The sequence below is a fragment of the Nicrophorus vespilloides genome, unplaced genomic scaffold (genome assembly GCF_001412225.1).
Source record: "Nicrophorus vespilloides isolate i.1.1-1 unplaced genomic scaffold, Nicve_v1.0, whole genome shotgun sequence".
NCBI lineage: Eukaryota > Metazoa > Arthropoda > Insecta > Coleoptera > Silphidae > Nicrophorus > Nicrophorus vespilloides.
In genome coordinates this window covers 632,436-656,994 of record NW_017095699.1, presented here as the reverse complement: position 1 = coordinate 656,994, position 24,559 = coordinate 632,436, and the positions used below count along the sequence as shown (strand labels likewise).

Here is a 24,559-nt window from a genome sequence, read left to right as displayed (position 1 = left end):
AAAGCAGCAGTTTTTATTTTATTTGAAAATCAACAATTGCAAATAAAAAAACGTTTAAAAAATATGTCGGCATCCGTTTATCGGAGCGTTAAAATGCAAATACACTGGCAAATATGTATTTGTTGGTAATTTGAAATTGCGGTCCATGAAAAAACGTGGCGTTATTTTATTTGTTCTGTTTTTATTTGCATTTCGTTAAACATATATTTAAATCGAAGCGAAATATTTGTGTTATTGACAGAGAGAGAAAAAAAATCACAAACGTGTACATTAAATAAACAGAAGCTCATGAAATAATAATTCGTTATTAGTTTTTATCATATGTTTTCAAGCAATCGCCACTATACAAATATTAAAGTAATTCCAATCAAAAATCGTGTTACAAATAATAATAATTTTCATTTGTACAAAATTTAACAACAAACTTCGACTGAAAATATCACTGTAAAAAATGATGAGTATTCAAATTTATTTATTTTTTAGCAGTAAAAACTATTGGTGAATTAATTAAACTAAAAATATGATATAAAAATTAAAAGTAGAATAATTTTTGACATAAACTAATAAATAATTTGAGTATTAAATATTACTTTTTCATTTTTAACAATAAAAAAAATATTACGTATTTTACTGAAACTTGCTGAAAGAAAACTTCAAAATCGCAAATATCGCAAATTTCTTATTAATATAAAGATTAGTTTTTTTTAGGATTTCATAGCTGTATTCATGTATTTTTTTACATTAAAAATATTAATTTCGCTTGCAAAATATTACAGGCTCTTTGTAATTTATAGAGCATATTTAAATATTGCAAAAGTTTATTAATAATTCGCGCGGTATTATGCACTGCATTATAAATGATATTTAAAAATGTAGGATTACTTTACATCCATATAAAATGATATTTTTTTTTTATTTTATATAAAAGTCATATGGAAAATTGTAAAAAGACTAATGCGTCCCAATTGCGTGACGGAAGCAAAGTATTCGGAATTTTGATGAATGGGTTTTGGCTCGTTGGGCACCAAATACAAATTAAAGGTATGCGTTGGGAATCGAATCCGCAGAGAATGCCTCATCGTGGGTATTTCACGAAACTTATTGTTTTATAGCACGGAAGGTGATAAATCAAAATATCTAATGAAGTCGGCCGACCGGTGTCCTGATTTACAGCCACCGTTGATCAGATTGATTCTGGTATGCATTAACGGCGAGGGATGAAACGGGGATGGAGAGAGAAAAAAATATGCGTCGCTTCATGGGGTTGGGCTGTTGTTGCGGCGATAATTCGCAATCGATATAGCCAACTTGCACAGCACACGGTGAGCAAAACTAGTGGACGGTGTTATGCATTATGCACGCATCGTGCCATCATAAACTTGGTTTAGTTATGATACCAAGGGACGTCCTTGTACCATTAACGTTGTGACACCCTCAGGTGGCTGCCATCCCGAATGCACACGCACACTCGTAAATATACCCCTTGCACATACACATTTACACCAACGCACATGGTGCCGCACTTTACAGCCCATATTACGCTCATGCGAGTTTAACGACTCTATTACGAAACCCTCTCCAACTCTGCCACAATGCAATTATTAATATATACGTTCATACATATCTCACATTTCATACGCACATGGACCCATACATACAATGATGGCCAACTCATAGAACCAACCGGCTTTTGATCAGACAAACATATTTATAGTATACATAGTGTTGCTTGCACAAAGTTCTAACATCTACAACCACCCGAAACATATTCCAAACCGTATATATCACACAACAATTACACCATATATTTCCAGTTTACTAACTTTCATTTCCTTTCTTTAATATTTAACTTATCTTCTTCATCAAATTAAAACAAATATTTCTGCTTAAATTACATTCATTTCAAATATGCGTGAAAACTACTTAATTCTGCTTATTCATTATTCTCTCTAAACTCTATATTATTATTAAATATTATTTTCCGAATTTACTATTTATTTAACTGGTTTTAGAATTTTCCAAAAATTCCCAGGATTCCCGAGAAATCAATTATATATTTCCCGTTTCTGTTTTAAACAGAATGTGTTTCTTTTTTTATTGCATTTATATATAACAAAACTATAAAATAAATTAATCCCAGTAAACTTAAATTTCACTTCAATTATTTATGCATAAATTGAATTCAGTTAAAAAATACTTATTAACGATTTCAATGTCAAATTAATATTAGTTATTTTTGTCAGAATGGAAATTTATATGTATCATCCTCATTTAGAATATCCTGTATTTATTTAATAAATTTATATGACATGTTATACAAGAATAAATTAAATTAATTCTCCTTCTGAATGATATAAGTAATAACGGCAGATAATTCACTATTCTCTTTATGTGGAATACTAGAAGTATACATTTTAACTTAATGAAACCACGTTAACCAAGTTAAGTAAAATTATTTATAACTTCATTTATTTTTATGTCTTTTTTACAAAATTCTCGGGATTCTCAAAATTTGTTTTCAATGTATTATTTTTATTGTCTTCATTTATATATTTTGTATTTAATAAATTAATTATTAATGATTATTATAAATAATTTGCAGACCTTAAATATTTCCTTCAATTTATTTGTGTCATCGTTTGGGTGATTCAAATAATTCATGAAATGTATTTATTTGTTCGGTTTGTGGTTTGAATTGGGGCGTATCTCGATAACATGTTATGTACATACATAAACATAAATGTGTGTTTGTGCATGAGCGGCAGCATAAAATATTAGTATTGCAAATAGAATCAAAGCTGAGGCAGGATCAAAGGGGCATTCCGTCCTGAATTCGGCAGATTTATCAAACTGATTAATAAGGAGACTATTGAAGGAAAGGAGCTCAGTTTTCCAGAAATGATCGCGTTCTACTGGAAAATTAATTAACGCATTAATAAATTAGAGCCCCCACTAATACCGATCTCATTAACTAACAAACAATACAACAAGTTAAGTCGCGTCACCCTCAGCCTTTTGCGACATTAACTTCAAGAAATTCCAGTTTGATAAATAGCTGACGCCCGTAATCCCGTAATCCTTTAAATAAAATTAATTTAAGATTACTTAAGATTGTATTGACGTTTAGTATCACTAACAATCTATTCAAAAAAGTTGTTTTATTACTTTAAAAGGAATCATTAATTGCATATAACTGGTGGATGCACCGGGTAAGGTTTGTAGAAATATGGGGATTAAAATATAGGCGGTCAGAGATTATCCGGGAATTTAGGGGCCATAAAAAATATTATATTGAAACATAAATTTTTAAGTTTCCACTTCCTATATTTATGCTCCTGCTTTTAGTCGGCCGAGCAGATCGTAATTCATTTCGCTACTATAAATCCCCATTGAATCAGTGTCACACGCGATTTTGCTACAAACTACCCGAATTTATAGTGCAGCAATAATTTCACAGATAAAACTATTAGGGCCGTATTTAATATGGGTCCGTTCGCATTAAACCGTGAACATTGTTACCAAGAGAAAGATGTCAGGAAACAATATAAAAATTCATTTCCATCTAAACTTACATTGTCGAAGGCTTTTATAGTCATTTATGGTGACGAAATGAGCAATGAAAGTATACAAACTAGTTCATTGTTAAGTAACTCAGGTATTCTATGGAGAATATATAAACATGTATTGAATTCATAAATTAAAAACAATTTATTATTTCAATCCTGTTTTCGAATGTAACAAATAATGAATTAAATGTAAATAATTATTCTCTTTTAATATTATTAAATAATATTAATTATATAATAACAATAATTTAATGACTACATAAAAACAATTATTTTATTTAATTATATATAAAAAACTGTTTAGTAAATAATTATTTTCAAAATTAATTTTCGTACTGTAAAATATAATTAGTTGAAATGTTAACTTTCTGTGCATCATTTGTGTTTGTATGCGCATCGTAAAGATTTAAGAATTCTGCCTTTGTTATTTTTTTTTGTCTGTGGGCTTTTGTAAAATCTTGTCGTAAATGTTATATGGGTCATAACGAGTCATACAATCATAATAAAAGTTATATGTCTTCATAGCGACACGAAGCTTACCGCGCCAGCCATCTCCTATGCATTACACACATGCATCTTGCATGCTTCATGTAACTTTGCAAGTGCTGGAAAGCGAAGGTACATTATAATAATATAAGATGTAAGCCCCATTTTTATTATTTATATGCACTCGTGTAGAGCCACTTCTGTGTGATGATTTACAAGTAACTTATATTTATTTAAGTAGATAGAGAATAAACATGAATGAAAATAATAAAAAAAAATATTAAGTTAGACAAAATCTTGGCAGAAATAGGAATAATTTAATCAATAAAATAAAATAAAAATAGTTAAATATACAATTAATAATAAATCAAAACAATTTTTTGTCTTATTGTTTGAAAAAAATATGTCTCGAATTTTTAACACTAAGATTACAAAACTGGATTTTGGTTATATAATCAAGAATCTCAAAATCTCAAAAATAGGATCCTGGATCTCCAGAAAAAAGCCAAACGCTTTCAGGACATAGGTGCTTCAGCAAGTACCTGCACTTTATAATAAGAAAAGTGCTGGCATTGCGAAGAAGACGATAGCCCAGAACACACGTTCTTTGGATGCTTCAGATGGGCGACGATGAAGCACGAGGCGGAATCAAATTGTTGGAACCGGAGACGTTTGTTGGCGTGATGCTGAAGAGCAAAGAAAAGTGGGACATCATCACAAGATACGTAGCAGGGGTGCTCTCTATCAAGGGAAACGAGCGGAGGATGGAGAAAGGGAAGAAAGTGATAGTGGACACACATAGAAGCGAAGAGATTGCTCAGACAATTTGCATTGCAGAGACATGTCAAAACAACGGACCTGTATACTGATGAAGAAGGGGAGAGGTTTTAGTGCGGTAAGAATCCCACAGTACTACGATTCCTCTCTACAAAAAAAAAAGACAAATCAAGGCTACCAAAATTTAGTAATACAATATAGAAATGACACAAAAAATATATGATATGATTATGTACAAACAATTCTGAAAGATAGATTATAAAATGAAATCTTTCAATTGTATTGTGCAGTGAAGAAGTAAAAAAGGGAATTGATCAGAAACTGAGAAAAAGCGAAATCAATAAGAGTTGGTACATCCTATACATATTAAACTAGCATTTGGCAAGTTACTTTCAAATTTGGCTCACGTATACATTTTTTTGATTAAAAAATAGGTAAAGTTACAATTTATACCATCAAAAAGAAATAATGTATTTAAAAAATACATTTGAGAAGTGCAATAGAAGTAAAAATTAAAGCATTTGCTGAAGTGTTTCTAGTGTTGGAATAGTGAATGCAAATGTGTTAGTTGCAAATATAATTTGTGATGGATGAAAGGCGTTTTCGGGTAGCTGCTAATTGCATCGATAAAGTTCCGGTTAATTTGATATGCTTTCAAAGTTATTATGCTGGATGTGATTTAAGTTGTTTACGGAATCGGAGTTGAAATGAGCTCTCGACCATTGGGCTTTGGATTAATGTGATCGTAGCAATGTACGACTTCTCCCTGTAGCAATGTAAATATTGGATTGCGCATTAAAATGCTGTGGGAGGCAATGAATCGCTGAGTAAGATTTCTAATGCATTGGAACTATAAAGGTGGTGTGTACATAATGTATATACGAGGGGGTGGATGTCGAAGTAAATCATGGCGGCTGTCGCAGCCAGAGCAGCAGCCGTGGCGAAACGGCGGCGCCCGTCGCCCTGGCCCGTTCCGGAGGAGACCCACACCACCGCCTTCGCAAACCTTCGTCCCTTTCCTCTCTTCCTTTGCGACCTCCACAAATCCTGTCCTCTCCGCCGCCCCCACCGACAAACCGCCCATCTCCCAACCCCACATAAAAGTCATTAGAAGTTAGCCGCCACTAACTTCTGGAATCTCGGCTGCCGCATATTTCCTTGCCGACGTCGCTGCGGTTATTTAATTATTTCAAATTAAACGCAACTAACCATCACCTGGCGTCGGCGGCGACAGCCTCCGACCTCCAACCTCTCCTCCGGTAAATAGACTGAAATTTATTCTCTTCATCTCCTTAACTTCGTCAGCTGAATGGACGTGATAAAATATAAGCTTTTTATTTAAAATCGAGCACTATTACAAAAAAATATTGAATTCCAACAGATCGCATTAAATCCTCTGCCTCTCTGCTGATGTCTGCTCTTTTTATATTCAATCGATACGATTCCTTTAAAGCTAATTTTCTTCTTGCAATAAAGATTATTTTTTATTTTATATCCTATAAGTGAAGAAAGGTAACCTAGAGAACACATCTAATTTTTATTCCTTTTCAGAAATAGAATGATTGTAATTTTCATATATTACTTTTTGACTACAAGAATCCGTACATTTTGAAAGGTTTTCATAGTTTTCTATAGTCTACGGTTATTTATTTGTTACTCCTCCACTCATCATATATACAAATTATTGGAAGAAGTCAGAACCTCTCCTGCTTATTACATATTGTAAGGTTTGCCTTGACTTGGAAAACATTTAGTTATATCATTCATATGATCAGTAATCTTAAAGGAAGCTAAGATACTGAGGGTATAATACGCTCTACTAACTTATGTAATGAATTAATTGAAACATCATTCACGTTCCTTGCCATCAAACAAGATCACCTAGGTAACAAGTAGCTGTAAGTCCAGTATAATTATAAGCCTTAATTGAATTTACAATGACTTTCATATGAAACTATACTTTTAATTACTTAGAAAATAATAATTGTAATAATAAATTATGAGGTAAAAATAAACATTTGCATTCACAATAATAATAGAAAAAGATTAACTGCTGCAAAGGAATGTTGAATGTTGTTTTCTGCCACCACAAATTTTGAGGATCGAATCAACAACCTTTCGTATCGGATTTTTGTGATACGAACGACTATAAAATCTATGAGGTATATTTTTTTTACAAATAATAAAAATATGTAATATGTATTATATAATGAGTTAAAATTATTGTTATTTGCTTTCTTTTTTATTTTGAAAATTTTGTTTTTATCATAAAGTTTTGTATAGAAATAACCGTTCAATATATCCATACGTTAATAAGGGCTTTCGTTGAAAGTAGTTCCAATATCTAGAGTAATTAACTGTTTGGTTCTCAAGCTGGAGCCGTCACATCCAGATAGAACACCGAGATCAAATCTGATGCTTGCGTATTTACATGCAGTAGTATTGACTTTAAAAACTAATTAAAGTAGTTTGAAGTAGGTATTAATTAGTAAAATTTTATGGCGATGCTCATTAGGGTGAGTATGTTTTGCCAGCAACTTTACGAACTTACGGAAACTGATTTCATTTCATTTTTCCCCAAGCAGTAATTAAACTGCAGGCCAAAAAGTGGGCTCTGTATAAATAAATACATCAATAAATCAATAAAAATCTTAGGCTCTGATCGTCCGCAGGGAACGGAAGTTGATGATGGGCGCCGGAAACTTATAACCAATATAAGTAATTAAGTTTGGGTCTCCTGTGATTTGCGTTAATTTTGTTTTAGAAACTCAATTGCCTGGTATTAAGTTTTTTTTGTCAATATTCTGTTCCAGCAAGTAGGACACGGAAAACTTTTGCAGAGTCTCACTATATTGTTTCCATAGAGCCAATAAACAACCCTGAAGATTAATCGTGAAAGTTTCACTTATCCCCTATCAATTTAATTTAGTTTCAGCAGCTTAATTAGCGTGTAACAATAATTGTTTTGAACTTAGTAACTTTCTTTATGATTCTTCTTATATAATTTTAATTATGTTATATTTTATATTATATATTAATGTATCAAATTTTTAGTAGTTCAATTGAAATTTTCATTGTTTTTAACAAATGTAGATAAAGAATTCTCATTTGAATTACTAATAATTTTATAGGACTTTGACTAATTGAGAGAAAATGAAAGAAATAATACTTCAAAAATGAAACCTGTGTCTTTTTAAGTAAGTCTTTTTTACACTTATTCATGAATTATTATTAGGTTAGTTATAGAAATACAGGCCGCTGTTACCCTCATGGACACGCCCCTTATTGTACCTATTATTATAATGATATAATTTACAGATAATACTTATAATTTGAAGACACAGTTGACTACAGATTTTACTTCTAAAATTAAGTTTTCTTTATAATCTGTAAAGCAATAATAAGCAATAATGTAAGCACGAGTTAGTTTACGTAATGACCTTTTACAATATATGGGAGTGTTTATAGTTATGTAATTTGAAATAGAAATTCGCAGAGTTTATTATATTTTGTGAAATGTATGACGTAAGAAATAAAAAATGCAATACAATTTTCGTGAGCGAGTGTTGAACAGCAAATATGAATGTCAAACCAGTGTATCGGAACAATCGAAATATCATAGGTTGAAATGGAACAGCGGCACTGTATAAAAAGAGTAAATGAAATGCGAGTTTCATGAACTCCGTACTACCAATTCGATGACAAACAATGGGAACGGTTATTAGCGTTCGGCCGGGCGATGATAAATGGAGTGAAACACAAATAACTAATTAATATAAATGCCTGTACTAAAACACTATGTATATATGTGTGTGTTAAATTTCAAACGAAGCTTTGGCAGTCTGTATTTAATACAACTTCGTGTTTGTATTTCGAGCGGGGCGGAAAAACTAAAGTTTATTTATAGATGAAGTAAAACACTGAGAGAGGAAGTGAGGGTTTTGCGGCTTTATTTGTTTTAGCACCCTCGTGGCACAACTCTATTTGTCGGTTGCATATGATATGTTGCAGATTATAAGCTATATGGCCCGGTTCTCTCTTTGTATATATATGTGTGTGTGTATATTTTGAGTCTGGAACGTGTGGATTTAGTAAGTAGAAACCGACCACTTGTTTTTACTGTAAATATTGACGGAGGGTGGCGAATTGAGTTTGGGAGGGGGTGCAGAGTGCTGCGATATATAGCCTTGTGCACATTATCGCGAGAGCTTTCAGGAAAGCCAAAATAAAACCATGCGAATTTTCAGTATTCCAATTAAAGCTCACCTACGATACTCTCAGCTTTACTCCTGTTTATGCTTTCCTGCTGCAGCTTTTTTTTTGTTGCTGCGTTAAACTAACTTTTCCCATTTTGGTTTTCGTTTTTTGTTTAGGGTGTTGTTTTTGGCTGATTTTGTAGTACGAGAGTGGCAGAAGTTGCGAGAGGAAACTAATTAATTATGAAAATTCGGTAGTCGTCTGTGGCGCTTCGGGGGTGGTTGGTGGCCGGTGAACACAATTATGCGCCCTTAATTTAGCGGCACGCACAAAAACATGCGGGGCCCCTCTTGGTATAAATTACGAAAACAAAACCCCCCCGAACATATATTCCCATAAACGCGCGCAGTATGTACACAACCACCACTCCCATTCTCTCCGGACATAAAACACACTAACCAATGATAATTCAAACCGGATTGCCAAAAGTAAAAAAAGTATCACCTAAAAATTCAACGAAATTATTTCATAAATCCACGCTAATGGATTTAGAGTCCCCATCCGAAGGTTCTCTTAAGTGTGCCCGAATCATGAATATTCATGCGTCTCCCCTTTTACTTACCCATTCCCATGGAAACCCTTCGCGTTTTGTTGTTGTTTCTTCTTCGTTTTTTTTTATTCGTTCCAATTTCGACCCCATCTGCACGAAAGTAATTGTGAAATGAAAATCTAAACAAGCCCCGACGAATTACCCAAGGAACATCATTATATTGCGGCCGAAAGATAAATATACACGTACACACCTTATTCCAATTATCATCGCTCCACCGTCTGTTTATTCAACAGATTCACCCTCCCTGGATAAATGGATGGTTCAATATTTAATTTGCGTTCTTTTTTCATCATCATCTCTCCATTCCACTTGCTCTACTTTTAGCTCTTCTCTGAAAGAAGCCTTAACCTGTGCAAACTCATTTTCTTCTAAAACTTTACTATTTTACGTAGCGTTTCAGTTCTATATTATGAATAATGTAATTAATTAGAGACATCGATTACATAATTAATATAATGAATGGAATATTTATCATTATAAAAGATACGTTGGCTTTGTTCCACTATGATTCGTATAATAAATATTTGCCTTTGTGGGACAACATATGTAATTTCATGAAACCACCTTCTGCCTTTCGACTATAAAGTTCAAGTTGGAACTGTTCCTTAACTTATATAAACTGTTGCTACCTCAATAACTCACCGAGCGCATCAATTTAACACAAGTATTGTTCAAATAACTTATAAAATTTAATAGTTAATAAATATCATTTACATTTGCACATACAAAATCTTAAATTAACTATTTAAAAATAAAGTTTAATTTAGGTAATTATAACTTTAATTGATTAAGATTTAATTTGGATTAACATAAAACAAATTCTTATAATTGTATAATATTAATTAATAATAGTATTTATGTCGCAGAACTTTGAAAATACATTTTCTAGAACTGTACGCTAAATGTAATTGTGAATTTCCTTTATATTATGATTATTATTTCAATTTGCGATGTTCTAATATATTCGTGAATTGTTAATGTACGTTTTGGAATGAGAGGAAGTTTCGAATAAAGCAGTCGGAAACGGGTGGAACTTTATCCATCTGCGGTTTTCCGCTTGAAATGAGATAGTGTTTTGCGGGTGGAAAACGAAGAGCGGTTGAAAATATCGGCAGGTGTGTGCAGCGGTAGTAAAGAGATTTGGAACCACAATACCGCAGAACTTTAACAGGCATCGATATTCCAAGAAAGTTTGACCATGCTGAAGTGAGAGAGCTAATCCAAAAACGTACGAAGGACGTGATTCTTGGCGCCCTTTTGCATTGCTGAGAATCTGGCGTTTATCCACCACTTTGTGCAAGGAATAAAATACTCTTTAAAACTTTCACACTACATTAAGTTAACAAAGCATCGAGAAACTGGATTACCTTAGGGCTTTTGCCCGTGCAGCGTGCACGCATAAAAACGTCAAATAGTCATGAAATGGAAACTGTTTCGACTACAGCTGAAAATGAAATATGAAACGCTCGTATATGTAAGTTTCTTCATTTCAGAACTGCAATATGTTTGAAATGTTTCACCATTTGTTTCTTCCAGTGCCGAAATGAATACGTAATATAACTTTTAATATTTATGTTCTTGAAGTTAAATATTTATTATTGAACAAATATACATTTTTATAACTTACATCAAAAATATAATACTTTATTGGTTTATGCAGTATTCAAAACTATTTTTCTAATATAATACCATGTGAATTAATAATTATGGTCACCCTTCTGCAAAATACAATAATTTCTTTTTTTCAATTAAATTCTTTCAGTCCCGAATTAATATGTAAAATTCGTTAATTTGTTTTTATAAATAAATAATTATTGTATACAACAAATATACTTTTTTTTATAACATTCATCAAAAATTCAATATAAAATCTTTGTGATCAATATTATAATGTTATTTCTGAAGTGATAAAACTTGTTAATAGAAAAAAAAAGTAATATTAATATACTTTTTTTTCTATTATGACATAGAAAATTTAATTTACAATCTTATTCCTGCGAACATTAATTAAATCTAATGGCGGTAGACATTAGTTTTTTGGTAAACTTCCCAATGGAAGTTTTTACCATTATATTCTTCTGTAATTTGTTGGTTGGCTGCCGTCTTGTAGGTTAACTTCAGTATATTGATGCTTTGCGATTCCACTATTTCCTTTGTCTATCCTTAACACTGTCATTATCCATCGACTTGGCTGAAGGTCCATATGCAAACCTCTTTTATTTGACTTTCCATTTATGATGATCGATGTCCCTATTGCTAAAAGCACCGAGAGGGCTCACAAAGGGCCTGGCTTGACCAGGATTCGAACCGGCGCCCACGAAATCGTGAACAATTCGGCCCATTAGTACATTTGAAATAATAATTATGTAAAATGCATTGATATCTATAATTTATTTATTTTTGTAAATTAATTTTAAATTGTATTGCAATTGAAAAGAACTATTTGATAAGCGCATAAGAATACACAATTTTCATCATCTATTTATCTATTTAAATAATATGCTTATTTTTTGATGATTCAACTGATACAAAGCGAATTTGAATATTTTCTATTCGCAGGATTTTAGTTTTATCATTTAATTGATTGTATTGATACCTGTTATATAAATAAACAGAAACGCTACATTTTCAACAATATTTGTTTTTTTTATAGTATATCGAAATGCAACAGCATCCGTATAACTTTGTTTAATTTATGAACCAATGTTTCATTTTGCATTGAATATTCTATTCAGCTTTAATCCTTTTGCGCACAGAGTCAACCAACAATTGCACCGATTTTGTGACGTAAAATGCATAATAAATCAAAAACAAACCGCGTCCATCGATAATATCTAGTTGATATGCAGATGCGTACAATTGAATTCCAGATTGTCTCATCACATCTCAAAATAATTGTTGTAAACAGCAATACGAAATGATTATTAATTACGTTAATGGCGTGCAGCAAATAATTTACGTATATTCCAATAAATGCAATTAATATATTTCGAAGCACAATTCATATTTGATTATCTACGTTGCAAAATTTAAATTATTCATATGGAAAGTTTAATTTCATTTGAAACAGTTTAAATTCAAATTCATGTATTTTTTTTTTTTTGCAAAAATCATTGAATATCATTGAATTGAATATTAAAAAAATTGAGTAAATCCATGAAATTTAATCAAAAATAGAGGAAAAAATGTAGTGTTTCGAATTTATGAAATGTAAGTTTCATTCTTTAAATTCAGATAGTAAAATAATGTGTTTAAATTTAATACATACCAGTAGAATATGAATAAAAGTAATGAACATAAAATAGAATCCAACATTTTAGTTAGATAGTTTTTACTATAATAGCCTATAAATCTATTCAACTTTAGATACATATAAAACTTCAGTTACAAATTTTCATTTAATCGGACGATGGAATATGTCATATATTGATTGGATTCGTGATACGTATGCATCAGACAGGAAATATAAATTACACTATGTTCCTAGATAGATTTTGATAAGGCCTTGACATATATGAAAACAAGCAATTCATTTTCAGTGGCAAGCGAATTGTGTGAGTATTTGAGTGTGAATCGTATTTTGCATATTAAAAATTTAATAACAAAAATATTTTTTTGTAAAAAATTCCTGGAAGAAAGAATGGTTTAAGATAGTAAAATCACATTTTAAAATGTGAGTTTTATATGATTGTTTGAGCTTTTTTCAATAACCTATAACACTGATCGCTTAACAATAACTTCTTCTTAAACTCCATTTAATCATTTATTGGAATTATCAATGTTTTCAATTGCGGTTTTAATAGTCAAGTTTTTCCAAAAAATTATAACTGTCATTTCTTCTTTATACTATAGTTCAGTTTTAAAAGATTTTTATGTTTAAATGGGAATTTCATTATTTGAGGTAACGTTAATCAAGATAGGACTATTAAAAACAAAAAAATAAACAATAAAAACCATACGAATATTTGCTTTCCGCATTGCAATATATCAATTGAGTTAGTATTTGTTGAGTCTAAATAAGCATCGGAAACAGAATTTTCGTGTTAATGGTACACCGCTTATTGTTATATCAAAACACTAAGGAGTTTTAATTGGGATGTGCTACGTGTATGTGCAACAGTTATGACGGTGGTGGTGGCACGTACTTCCGGTCTGCGCGAATCTCATTAATATATCCATGTACGTACGTGTTTATAATATATATACGCTCGGGTTGTTGGATGATTTTCCGTTGGTACCGAACAAGTGCCAATTTTCCGTCCACCCGACGAGTGTATGTTTTAATTAAAATGTATTTCCTGCCTCTCTCAGCTGCGGTGTCAAATGCCACTCGAACATGCCAACCCCTTTTGCCATGTCCATCTTCATTTTATATATACACATCTATATATATATATTCTTATGACACGTGCCAACTGCATGTCCCTCTTCAACTGCGCTCCATGAGAGGATGACAAACGCCAGAACCATCATTGCGTCACCTCAGTCCAAATCGCATTATTTCGCATCATATCCTATATTGGTCACCTGTCACAAGCAATCGATAAAATCACATAAACGATTTCATATATAATAATATAGAGACTAATTATTGTTCTTCCAATTTGTTTCAGGCTGAAATATGGAGCGTTTTCATCGCGATCCTCAGGAAGAGCGTTCGCAACTTACAGGCTTGCACCGATGTAGGACTCATAGAGCACGTTCTCAAAAGACTCCGCAATGCAGATATAGTAGTAGCAGGTATACATCAAATATACAGTTCAAATAAATATATTAAAAAAAAAATCGGGTAGAGGAAATCGGAAGGGAGAATTGAACACACACGATTTTATTAATTTTCCCCGAGATCCCTTCATTTTCTTTTTGCATGCTTTGTTTCCGGTCGAACGGGCGTCCCTTTGAATATTTCATGTTATTATTCTATTAAATATTTCATCGCGCAACAGAGGGCGAGCGTTAAAGTAAAACAAAAACAAACAAAAAATACGGGGAGGTTGGGTTGGGTTGGTTTTAAAAGAGCGGCGGAGGCGCCGGGTTTCGGCCGGACGTCGAGCGCCGGAAGAACAAACAGAATTAATTAAGCAAAAATTATTATACCCATATTTTTCGTAATTTAGACTGCACAGCCTCTCCAACAGGTGAACCAACATTATTTGACTTTAATGAAGATGCATGCTGTATACACCCGGCGCATCCATTTTGCGTTTGCATTCCGCCATTATTAAATCATGTAAATTAAGTAGCTGTTTTTTATTTCATTTTTTTTTGTTGTGTTTCGCTTAATTATGCCGACAGCTAAATTTGAATGCAACATTCTGTTTATTTTTTTGCATTGTAATAATATTATTATTACATTACATACTTGATTACATAAAAAAAATCAATATGAAGCATCGCTCGTATTTAAAATTCAACATATTTTTTTTTATTATTAATTCATTATTGTTTTCGCTTCCATTATATTTCTAGTAACGTATTCAGTTCTGAACAAATGAAACGACAAATACGCGTATTTTTTGGTGTTTATTTTTGCTTTTAATTCCTCGGTGGAATTAAAACGTAATTCAACGTAAAGTATTGCATTTGTGGAAAAGAATTACTGAATACTAAGAAATTGAACGGGGACGAGAAAAATTGCGGATGCGCCGGGGGTTTTATACTACCCTCAAGCTTTTCCGGCTTATTGTGCGGAGCTGAGGGACTTTCGATGTAATTATTTCTGTTTTTACATATTTTATTCTGCCATTCTCTCCAAATGGGTTCGGGTACTTCTCTTTCCGTTCCGCATTTTCGTATATCTATATAATTTCCACCCAAATCATTTTCATCCTGCAGCATTAAGCTTACTACTAAAAAAATATTTCATTTTAAATGATAGTCAGTATTTATATTGATGGTATTTTATATAGATTAGTTAAATATAGTAGATTTTTGCATGTAGACAATAATTAAGCTATTTTTTAATTTAAATTAATATATTTTCAATAATGCACATTTAGTATTTTTTTCATATAATATTTTGAAAAATGTACTATTTTTCTTATTGAAATAATACAATTTATTACTGATATTACTGGTGGACTTCTTTAACTAAAAAAAAATACTGAATTTATAGTAAATTTATTGCATTTAGATTTATTAAATATAGTAATATAGTAAAAATAAAATATTGAAGAAAATAGATAGTTTGTGCATTAACATTATTTATTTTAGATTGTTTGATATTGCTTTTTATAATTATAATTAATTGAAATATATTATTTAACTAACTGTTTATTTTCAGATCTGTTGATAGAAATGCTGGGAGTGTTAGCGAGCTACAGTATAACAGTAAAGGAATTAAAGCTGCTGTTCGGCGCCATGAAAGCCATTAGCGGGAAATGGGTAAGAAAATCTAACGCCGAAAATATAGCAATAACGATTCAGATGTAAATTTTCTACCCTTGTTTCCATATTCTGTATGTTTCCTCTACTTTTTTTCATGTGCTTGCTCCACTCAGCCCCGACATTCGGCTAAGCTGCTTAACGTTCTGCGTCAGATGCCCCAACGGAGTGGCCCCGATGTCTTTTTCAGTTTCCCCGGACGCAAAGGATCGGTAAGGGTTTACATTTCACAAATATTGTTAACCTCTCGCTCCTCGTATTTCATGTATCTTCTTAGACATTTCGCTTCATAGTCTATTTTTACTTTGATTATATAATACTATTACTACACGATAGGTAATTGAATTGAATTAGCGTGGTAGCCGTTAGGGAAGGTAAACTGTTAGAACGTAGTTACGTGAAAGTGGCGAGGAGATGGGGGGGGTTGGTATTGGGGTTTTGCGACGGAGAGGTGAATTGCATTGTGGTCTCGATGTTAATTGTTACAGGCTGTGGTGTTACCGCCGTTGGCGAAGTGGCCATATGAGAATGGTTTCACGTTCACGACGTGGTTCCGTCTGGATCCGATAAATTCGGTGAACATTGAGCGCGAGAAGCCCTATCTCTACTGGTAAGTTTCTGCGGGAGGTGAAGTACTATTTGTTTCACCCTTTGCCCTGCTAATTTCAGCTTCAAAACGAGCAAAGGCGTTGGCTACACCGCTCATTTCGTCGGCAATTGTTTAGTTTTGACATCAATGAAGATAAAAGGGAAGGGTTTCCAGCACTGCGTCAAATACGAATTCCAACCGCGCAAAGTAAGTTTTATTTCCTTTTGTCCAACGTTTGATCTATATAATAATAAGAAGAACAGCATTTTTGTTGTTGTTGTTGCTTCGAATCGCTCTTGACTTTGCGAATGAGTTAATTCTGTTTGTTATTGCATTCCAGTGGTACATGTTGGCCGTGGTTTATATCTACAATAGGTGGACGAAGAGCGAGATTAAATGCTTGGTCAACGGGCAGTTGGCATCCGCCACGGAGATGGCCTGGTTTGTTAGCACAAACGACGTAAGGATTTATTATTAATGCCGCCCGTTGAATTATGTAACGGCTTAATTAACTCAAACAGTGCATCCGGTCTAGTTACAAATTTAGGGTTAAAATGGCTTTCAACATAATTTATCGGGCGGCAGTCTTGAATAATCAAAACGTTTAATGGAACACCAATTAACAGTTCTCTTTTTGTTTGTTTTATCGGCAACGCGCAGCCCTTCGATAAGTGCTATATCGGAGCGACCCCGGAATTGGACGAGGAACGTGTCTTCTGCGGTCAAATGTCAGCTATTTATCTATTCAGCGAAGCCCTCACGACACACCAGATTTGCGCCATGCACAGATTAGGACCCGGCTATAAAGTATGATCCCTACCCTCTCGACAATCCCAGATACCCTTTCTCGGAAACTTTCCCGATCCACATTCAACATCTTAATCCACAACCCAACATTCGTATTTCAAACATTACATATCTCAAATTTTCACTTTTGCTTTACCTTATACCTTTTATAGTACATTATTTTATTACATAACATCATAAATTTATACAAATATTTACGAAATATTACTATTATTAGGTAATCCTTCTGGAATAATTATTTTTTTACATCATAATATTAACAATTCATACAATATTTGCAATATTAATTCTCAAATGGAGTGCATCTCGTATGATAATCCTAAATGTAGTATATTTGCACAAATCAATAATACATCTCGTATTGTTAATGATAAGTAAATAATACAATCGAATTTCGACACCAAAAGGGAATGTTGTATATTGCAAATATTAAATTAGATACATTGATGTGATTCAGTACTATCAGTAGCAATGTGACAAATTAATGTATTTTATGTACAAGATATCAATGTTTAATTATAAAAATCGATATTTTTTAAATATTAAACCATCCTTTTTTCACAGAGCCAGTTTCGTTTTGATAACGAGTGTCACTTGAATTTGCCCGACAATCATAAAAGGGTGAGTGAATCTGGTGATGCAACCAACATTCCTACTAGCATGATCCAGAGTACAACAGATGCACGTTCAGTAAGCATGATTTTTATTTTTTATTTTATTTGTGTTTATTTTTTTTTTATATTATTTTACGAATTTGTTTTATCGATTGGTTAGTCCTGTTTTGCGTTAAATAGAGTGAACGTAATTTATATTTATTTTATTTCGTTTGTGCAGAGTGCTCGTAGATATAAAAAAAAATATGTCCGTATGGACACCATAATTTTGATTATATTTTGTGCTGCGAACTTCCAGCTTCGTTAATTAGAACGTTTTGTCGTATATAATTTAAATTTGTTTCGAGTTATAATTATTATTCTGTAATTTAGTTGATTATTTGGTTCATTCATTTTACATTTTCCGCGTTGCCGGCTGCCTTAAAAGGTACAATTACTGCGCGCCAATTAGCTGTGCTTGTTATAATTTACAGTATTTTTGTAAATATTTTTATTTGGCTTTGTTTTCATTGGAAAAATGCTCTTTGATCCCATAGACCCAATTTCTGAGTATTTCGTATTCTGCTGTGAATTGTTTTAAGTGAATTCGAATGTTATAGGTGCTGTACGACGGGAAATTATCCAGTGCAATAGTGTTCATGTACAATCCAGTTGCAACGGACAGCCAATTGTGTCTGCAGTCGGCCCCCAAAGGGAACAACTCGTATTTCGTCCACACTCCACATGCCCTCATGTTACAAGTAATTTTCGCTTCAAATTCCCACCGACAAGTTTTTTTTTAATCTACATCCTTCCCCCGTTTATGTAACACTTGCAGGACGTGAAGGCGGTGATAACACATTCCATCCACAGCACCCTTAATTCGATCGGCGGAATCCAAGTGCTGTTCCCTTTGTTCTCGCAACTGGATTTACCTTATGAATGCACCGGCTCGGCGGACTCTAAAAGGGATCCGACTCTGTGGTAAATTGCTGATAATGAAAGAGGCGACGCGCCCCGGGACTTCTAATTTTCATCTCGACTCTGTTTTTTTTTTGTTTCCACAGTTCCAAACTTTTAGGATTCATTTGCGAACTGGTTGAGACCTCGCAAACCGTTCAGCAGCATATGATACAGAATCGAGGATTTCTCGTTATTAGTTTCATGCTGCAGAGATCATCAAGAGACCATCTGACGATAGACGTGCTCGGATCATTCCTCAGCCTCACCAAGCATCTAGTTACTTGTTTAAGTGCCAACAGCGAGCTTCTACTCAAACAGGTAATTAGCAACTTAGCAGTCAAAGGGTTTGTTGTAAATATCTAATTGAGTATATTTCGATATATATTTAAATTACAATTTAAATTCATACATGAACGATTAGCGCAGTGATACTTTACTGTAGTCGTAATTCGGTGTTTCTTTATTTCTTTTGGTCAGTGTGTCTCTAATTGTATCTCTTACAGCATTCTATATAGGTGGTATTGTTTCATTACGAAATTTAAGAAACAAAGCGTTTTTTTCTTTAAATAAGCATGGAATGTTTAAAGCTCCTTCTTATGTTACCTAATCTTAATTTGCACTTAAACATAATCTATTACGCACATCAAGCTTCTGATATTATAATATGAATAAAAGAATTTAAAAGTACTCATTAAAAGCTTGAAAATCATTAATAATACTTGCTAAAGGATTGCAATACTCAATATAAATATTAGAACAAGTTACTATTAATTCCGAATTCGCAAGATATTTAGAAACAAATTAACTTATTTTAAATTTTCCACCATCTACAATATGTAATTTAAACACTCTGCTTATAATCATTTTATTTACAAGTCATTTATGCGTCAATAATTGAGATGAGTTTTATTAAAAAATTAAGTATTTGTTTGATGAGTTTGATCTGTTTCTTTCCCAATGAAACTTTATTTTTTAGTTCTTCGTTAATTTTTGTTCAGCTCAATGATTATTTCCAATTCAATGAAGATATAAGTGTTATTGAGAAAGAACGGGATTATTAAAACTTGTTTGAATTGATTTTTTTTTCGGTCCGTTTCGCCGAAGCTTGTACTTTGACTCACGTTGAAACCATACTTATCCAAGCATGAAATCGATTCATTATTTAAAGTTACGTAAATTGAGCTTGTTTGCAAAGTATGTTTTTGGACTTTATTATTTTGGTTGTTATTTGATTCCCTTAGAAAAGCATTATTTTTTCTTTGAGTGATATGAATTTAAATACGAGAAGAAATAAAAATGCGAAACGATGGGAGATGTATTGTTTGTGATCGTTCTTTGATAAATAAGTGTTTTTTGGGTAAGTACGGGAGCAGGTTAATCCATTTTGATTTAGTTGTTTTGCTTCTCGTTCCTGACGTGGCAGCTTCTCGACCACGTGCTCTTCAATCCGGCACTATGGATCTACACCCCAGCCCCGGTTCAATCCAAACTCTACTCCTATTTGGCAACCGAATTCCTGTCGGACACTCAAATCTACTCGAACGTCCGCCGCGTCTCAACCGTACTCCAAACGGTGCACACCCTCAAGTATTATTACTGGGTCACTAATCCGAGATCGAAGAGCGGAATCACGCCGAAAGGATTAGGTAATGCGTTTACTTTAAGGGGGATCGTTTTTCTTCACCGATAGCTAATCCTATACTCTTATGAACAGATGGACCGAGACCTGCGCAAAAGGATATCTTGGCCATCAGGGCTTACATCCTTCTCTTCCTGAAGCAGCTCATCATGATTGGTAACGGAGTCAAGGATGACGAGCTCCAAAGCATATTAAACTACCTGACTACCATGCATGAGGTGAAAAGCGGAAGTAAATATTTGAACCGCGAAAACTAAATTTGTCTATTTTTTATTCAGGATGAAAATCTGCATGATGTTCTACAAATGTTGATTTCGTTGATGTCGGAGCATCCTTCTTCCATGGTGCCTGCTTTCGACTGCAAGCACGGCGTGAGGTCAATATTCAAATTACTCGCATCCGAGAGTCAATTAATCCGACTGCAAGCGCTCAAGTTGCTAGGATTTTTCTTGAGTCGCAGCACCCACAAACGAAAGTACGATGTTATGAGTCCTCATAATCTGTATACCCTATTAGCAGAAAGGTTGCTGCTCAACGAAGACACCCTGTCGTTGCCCACATACAACGTACTTTATGAAATCATGACCGAGCACATCAGTCAACAAATTCTGTACACGAGACATCCAGAACCGGAGTCTCATTTTCGTCTCGAGAACCCAAGTAATTTTTTTAGCAAAGACTATTACGTACTTCATCCGCTAACGCTTATTTATTTTTTTAGTGATTCTAAAAGTTGTCGCTTCACTAATAAGACAGTCTAAACAAAACGAGCAACTAATCGAGGTGAAGAAGCTGTTCCTAAGTGACATGACTCTGCTTTGCAACAACAACCGCGAGAACCGGCGTACCGTATTGCAAATGTCCGTCTGGCAGGAATGGTTGATAGCCATGGCTTACATTCATCCTAAAAATACAGAGGAGCAGAAGCTCTCAGACATGGTTTATTCCCTTTTCAGGATGCTCCTACACCACGCCATAAAATACGAATACGGCGGATGGCGTGTTTGGGTCGATACCTTAGCGATCGTCCACTCAAAGGTAAATCAAATCTACTAGAATAACTTGATATTTATATATTGCACGATGTATATTTTCCAGGTGTCTTATGAGGAATTCAAATTGCAATTTGCTCAGATGTATGAGCATTACGAACGCCAAAGGACCGATAATATCACGGATCCGGCTGTGCGCCAACAACGTCCCATAAGTACAATATCCGGTTGGGAACAGCAGTCCGAAAACGTGCCCAACGGCTATCATCAAGATGAATGGGAGAATGCTCATCCAGTTCTGCAGGAGATCGATCAGGAGTCGGAGAAAACGGAGCCGTTGTGTAATTGCGATATGAGCACTCCGATATCGGAGGGAAGTCCAGCTTCGTTCATTACCAAACGCGACGATAGTGAAGGTGTCTCCTTGGACTCCAGGACCAGTGATTTATACAGTGATGTTAAACTGGACAAGGAGTCGCCTTTCTCGCAAGAGTCTCCATCGAAATCCGAACCTCTTTGCAACGGAATTCCTACTGAGAGCAGTATTGGAAGCCCGGAGAAGAACGTTGATGAGTTGACAGAGGAAGATCAGAAAAACGAAATAGTCACTGAGATTGTCCAAGAAATTTTGGAAAAGAGCGAGAAGCTCTTACAAGTTGCTCAAGAGGAACATGATGAATCCTCTCCTTCGCCTGTCTGCGAAGACGTAGAGGAATCAGCTCCTAAACCTGAACCCACGAGTCCCGAAAAAGACAGCGACATGTCTTCGGAGCGTTACTTAACTCCTACTGATCTCAGTGAGACAGAGAAGAAAGAAGAAAACGCTGCCCAACCTGAAGTGCTCAGTGATAAACAAGTGATAATTGAAGAGGTTGTGAACGCCGAAACTCTTAATGTGCCAATCGTTGATACTAGTAGTGTAGAATTAGAGCCGTCCAATGTTCAGACTAGTCCTGACTCAATTGAAAAGGAAGAAGATGAGAAGCAGGAAGAAAAAGAAGAAGAACTAGAAGAAGAAGAAGCTGTTGTAGTAGTTGTCGAAGAAGAGAAGATAGAAGAAGTAAATGTAGAAGAAAACATTCCAGAAGTAAGCAAAGAAGATGTAGAGAATATTAAAAACGCTGACGAAATGGTAGATAGTGCCGTAGAAGAGACGGACGAAGCTGAAGAGACAATAGCCACGATTTCGCAAATCTGTGATCCTAGTCATTACCAGCAACCAACCGAGGAGCTTAAGAGTGACGAAGAAAACCCGGATAAAGAAGAAATCAAGCGCAGAATTAGCCTGCCATCAAACTCCTTGGAAGGACAGCAGGAGAATGGCGAGAGCGCCGATCATATTTCACCGCAAAAGCGCCCGAGAAGCGCATCCACGTCCACTCAAGTGGATCCAAATCATTTCGGTAAATCTCCAAATTTCATAGATCATTGTTTTTTGCTCAATTTAAACTTATTTTTATTTCCAGATAATAAACGTTCGAAGTCGGGCTCCGCTTCAACGAGACCAATGTTCAGCCCGGGACCAACTCGACCACCGTTCAGAATTCCTGAATTCAAATGGTCATACATTCATCAGAGATTACTTTCCGATGTCCTTTTCTCTTTGGAGACAGATATACAAGTTTGGAGGTCACACTCATCGAAATCAGTTTTAGATTTCGTAAATAGCAGCGACAATGCGATCTTCGTTGTAAATACTGTGCACTTAATATCGCAGCTCGCTGACAATTTGATAATTGCATGCGGTGGATTACTTCCATTATTGGCTTCAGCAACATCACCCAACGTCAGTTCAAGTTTAAATACAGATGTAATTTTTTGTAGTAACACTATTTGGTACTTTACAGAGCGAATTGGATGTGATTGAACCTACGCAGGGAATGCCCATCGAAGTTGCCGTCTCGTTTTTGCAACGCTTGGTTACTATGGCCGACGTCTTGATCTTTGCGAGTTCTCTGAATTTCGGGGAATTGGAAGCGGAGAAGAACATGTCGAGCGGTGGTATTTTGAGACAGTGCTTGCGATTGGTAAGTTTAATGTTGTGAATTCTTTGTCGTTTTACTACACTAATTTGCGTTGCATTAGGTTTGCACTTGTGCAGTCCGTAATTGTCTGGAGTGCAAAGAGAGGAGCCGCCCTCATCACACTCTTGCACCTACACATAACGCTAGTCACAAGTCTGCACATTTGCAATCATTTATAAGGGGTGTCCAAAATTCTCCCAAGGTAGGTTTTCGTTAGTGGTTACACCAATTGGTGTAGGCTTTTTAGAAATATTTAATTATATTTAAATTTGGTATATATTTTAGAATATCGCGGACAATTTGTCGAACTCGGCGAGTCCAGTAAAAGATCCTGAAAAGTTGTTACAGGACATGGACGTTAACCGCCTCCGGGCGGTAATCTACAGAGATGTGGTGAGAACGTTTATACAGGCACATACCATTAGCACCTTACACTAAAACCAACGCTAACGTCTTCATTTACAGGAGGAGACGAAGCAGGCCCAATTCTTGTCTCTGGCCATCGTATATTTCATTTCCGTACTAATGGTATCCAAGTACAGAGATATTCTGGAACCCCCGGTATCTTTGCGCGCCCCAAGTCCGCTTCCGGCCATCAGAAATAATGGTTCACATCATTCCGGAAGCCCTCAAGGTATGTGTGTATAATTACCAATTTACAATATAACTAATCCTTCTGGGGATTTACTAATTAATCACCCTCGAACACGCTTTCCACACGATTTGCACAAAATTTCTCATTAATTAAATTTCGTAGAGGACAAGTGTAACAATCAGCTGAAGACAAAAAAAGCAGCAATATATCCATTGCACGTTGTCCTCCTTCGCAAAACCGAAAGAAAAGTATTTTCGATTTCATTCAATTCTCTCTATATATATTTCAATATCTATTTCTAACATGAAACGAATCGAATTGAATGTTGTGTAAC

The 24,559-nt window shown here is 34.3% G+C and overlaps 1 protein-coding gene across 9 annotated transcripts in view; it reads left to right on the top strand.

Annotated features, from left to right (window-relative positions):
* Positions 1-24,559, top strand: part of LOC108560309 (neurobeachin) — a 110,414-nt gene that overhangs the window by 27,273 nt on the left and 58,582 nt on the right. For 4 of the 9 annotated variants that reach the window (XM_017917798.1, XM_017917863.1, XM_017917807.1 and 1 more), the window contains exons 2-23: positions 14,253-14,379; positions 14,757-14,777; positions 15,923-16,023; positions 16,140-16,235; positions 16,512-16,633; positions 16,693-16,819; positions 16,953-17,072; positions 17,273-17,419; positions 17,984-18,109; positions 18,633-18,773; positions 18,851-18,996; positions 19,080-19,293; positions 20,369-20,621; positions 20,690-20,832; positions 20,893-21,274; positions 21,336-21,652; positions 21,713-23,009; positions 23,073-23,392; positions 23,454-23,633; positions 23,692-23,832; positions 23,916-24,041; positions 24,096-24,264. In XM_017917798.1, coding sequence (XP_017773287.1) covers positions 14,253-14,379; positions 14,757-14,777; positions 15,923-16,023; positions 16,140-16,235; positions 16,512-16,633; positions 16,693-16,819; positions 16,953-17,072; positions 17,273-17,419; positions 17,984-18,109; positions 18,633-18,773; positions 18,851-18,996; positions 19,080-19,293; positions 20,369-20,621; positions 20,690-20,832; positions 20,893-21,274; positions 21,336-21,652; positions 21,713-23,009; positions 23,073-23,392; positions 23,454-23,633; positions 23,692-23,832; positions 23,916-24,041; positions 24,096-24,264 — 4,816 coding nt within the window. The remainder of the gene's footprint in view (positions 1-14,252; positions 14,380-14,756; positions 14,778-15,922; positions 16,024-16,139; positions 16,236-16,511; positions 16,634-16,692; positions 16,820-16,952; positions 17,073-17,272; positions 17,420-17,983; positions 18,110-18,632; positions 18,774-18,850; positions 18,997-19,079; positions 19,294-20,368; positions 20,622-20,689; positions 20,833-20,892; positions 21,275-21,335; positions 21,653-21,712; positions 23,010-23,072; positions 23,393-23,453; positions 23,634-23,691; positions 23,833-23,915; positions 24,042-24,095; positions 24,265-24,559) is intronic. The other 5 variants (XM_017917847.1, XM_017917838.1, XM_017917833.1 and 2 more) reach the window with 5 other exon arrangements.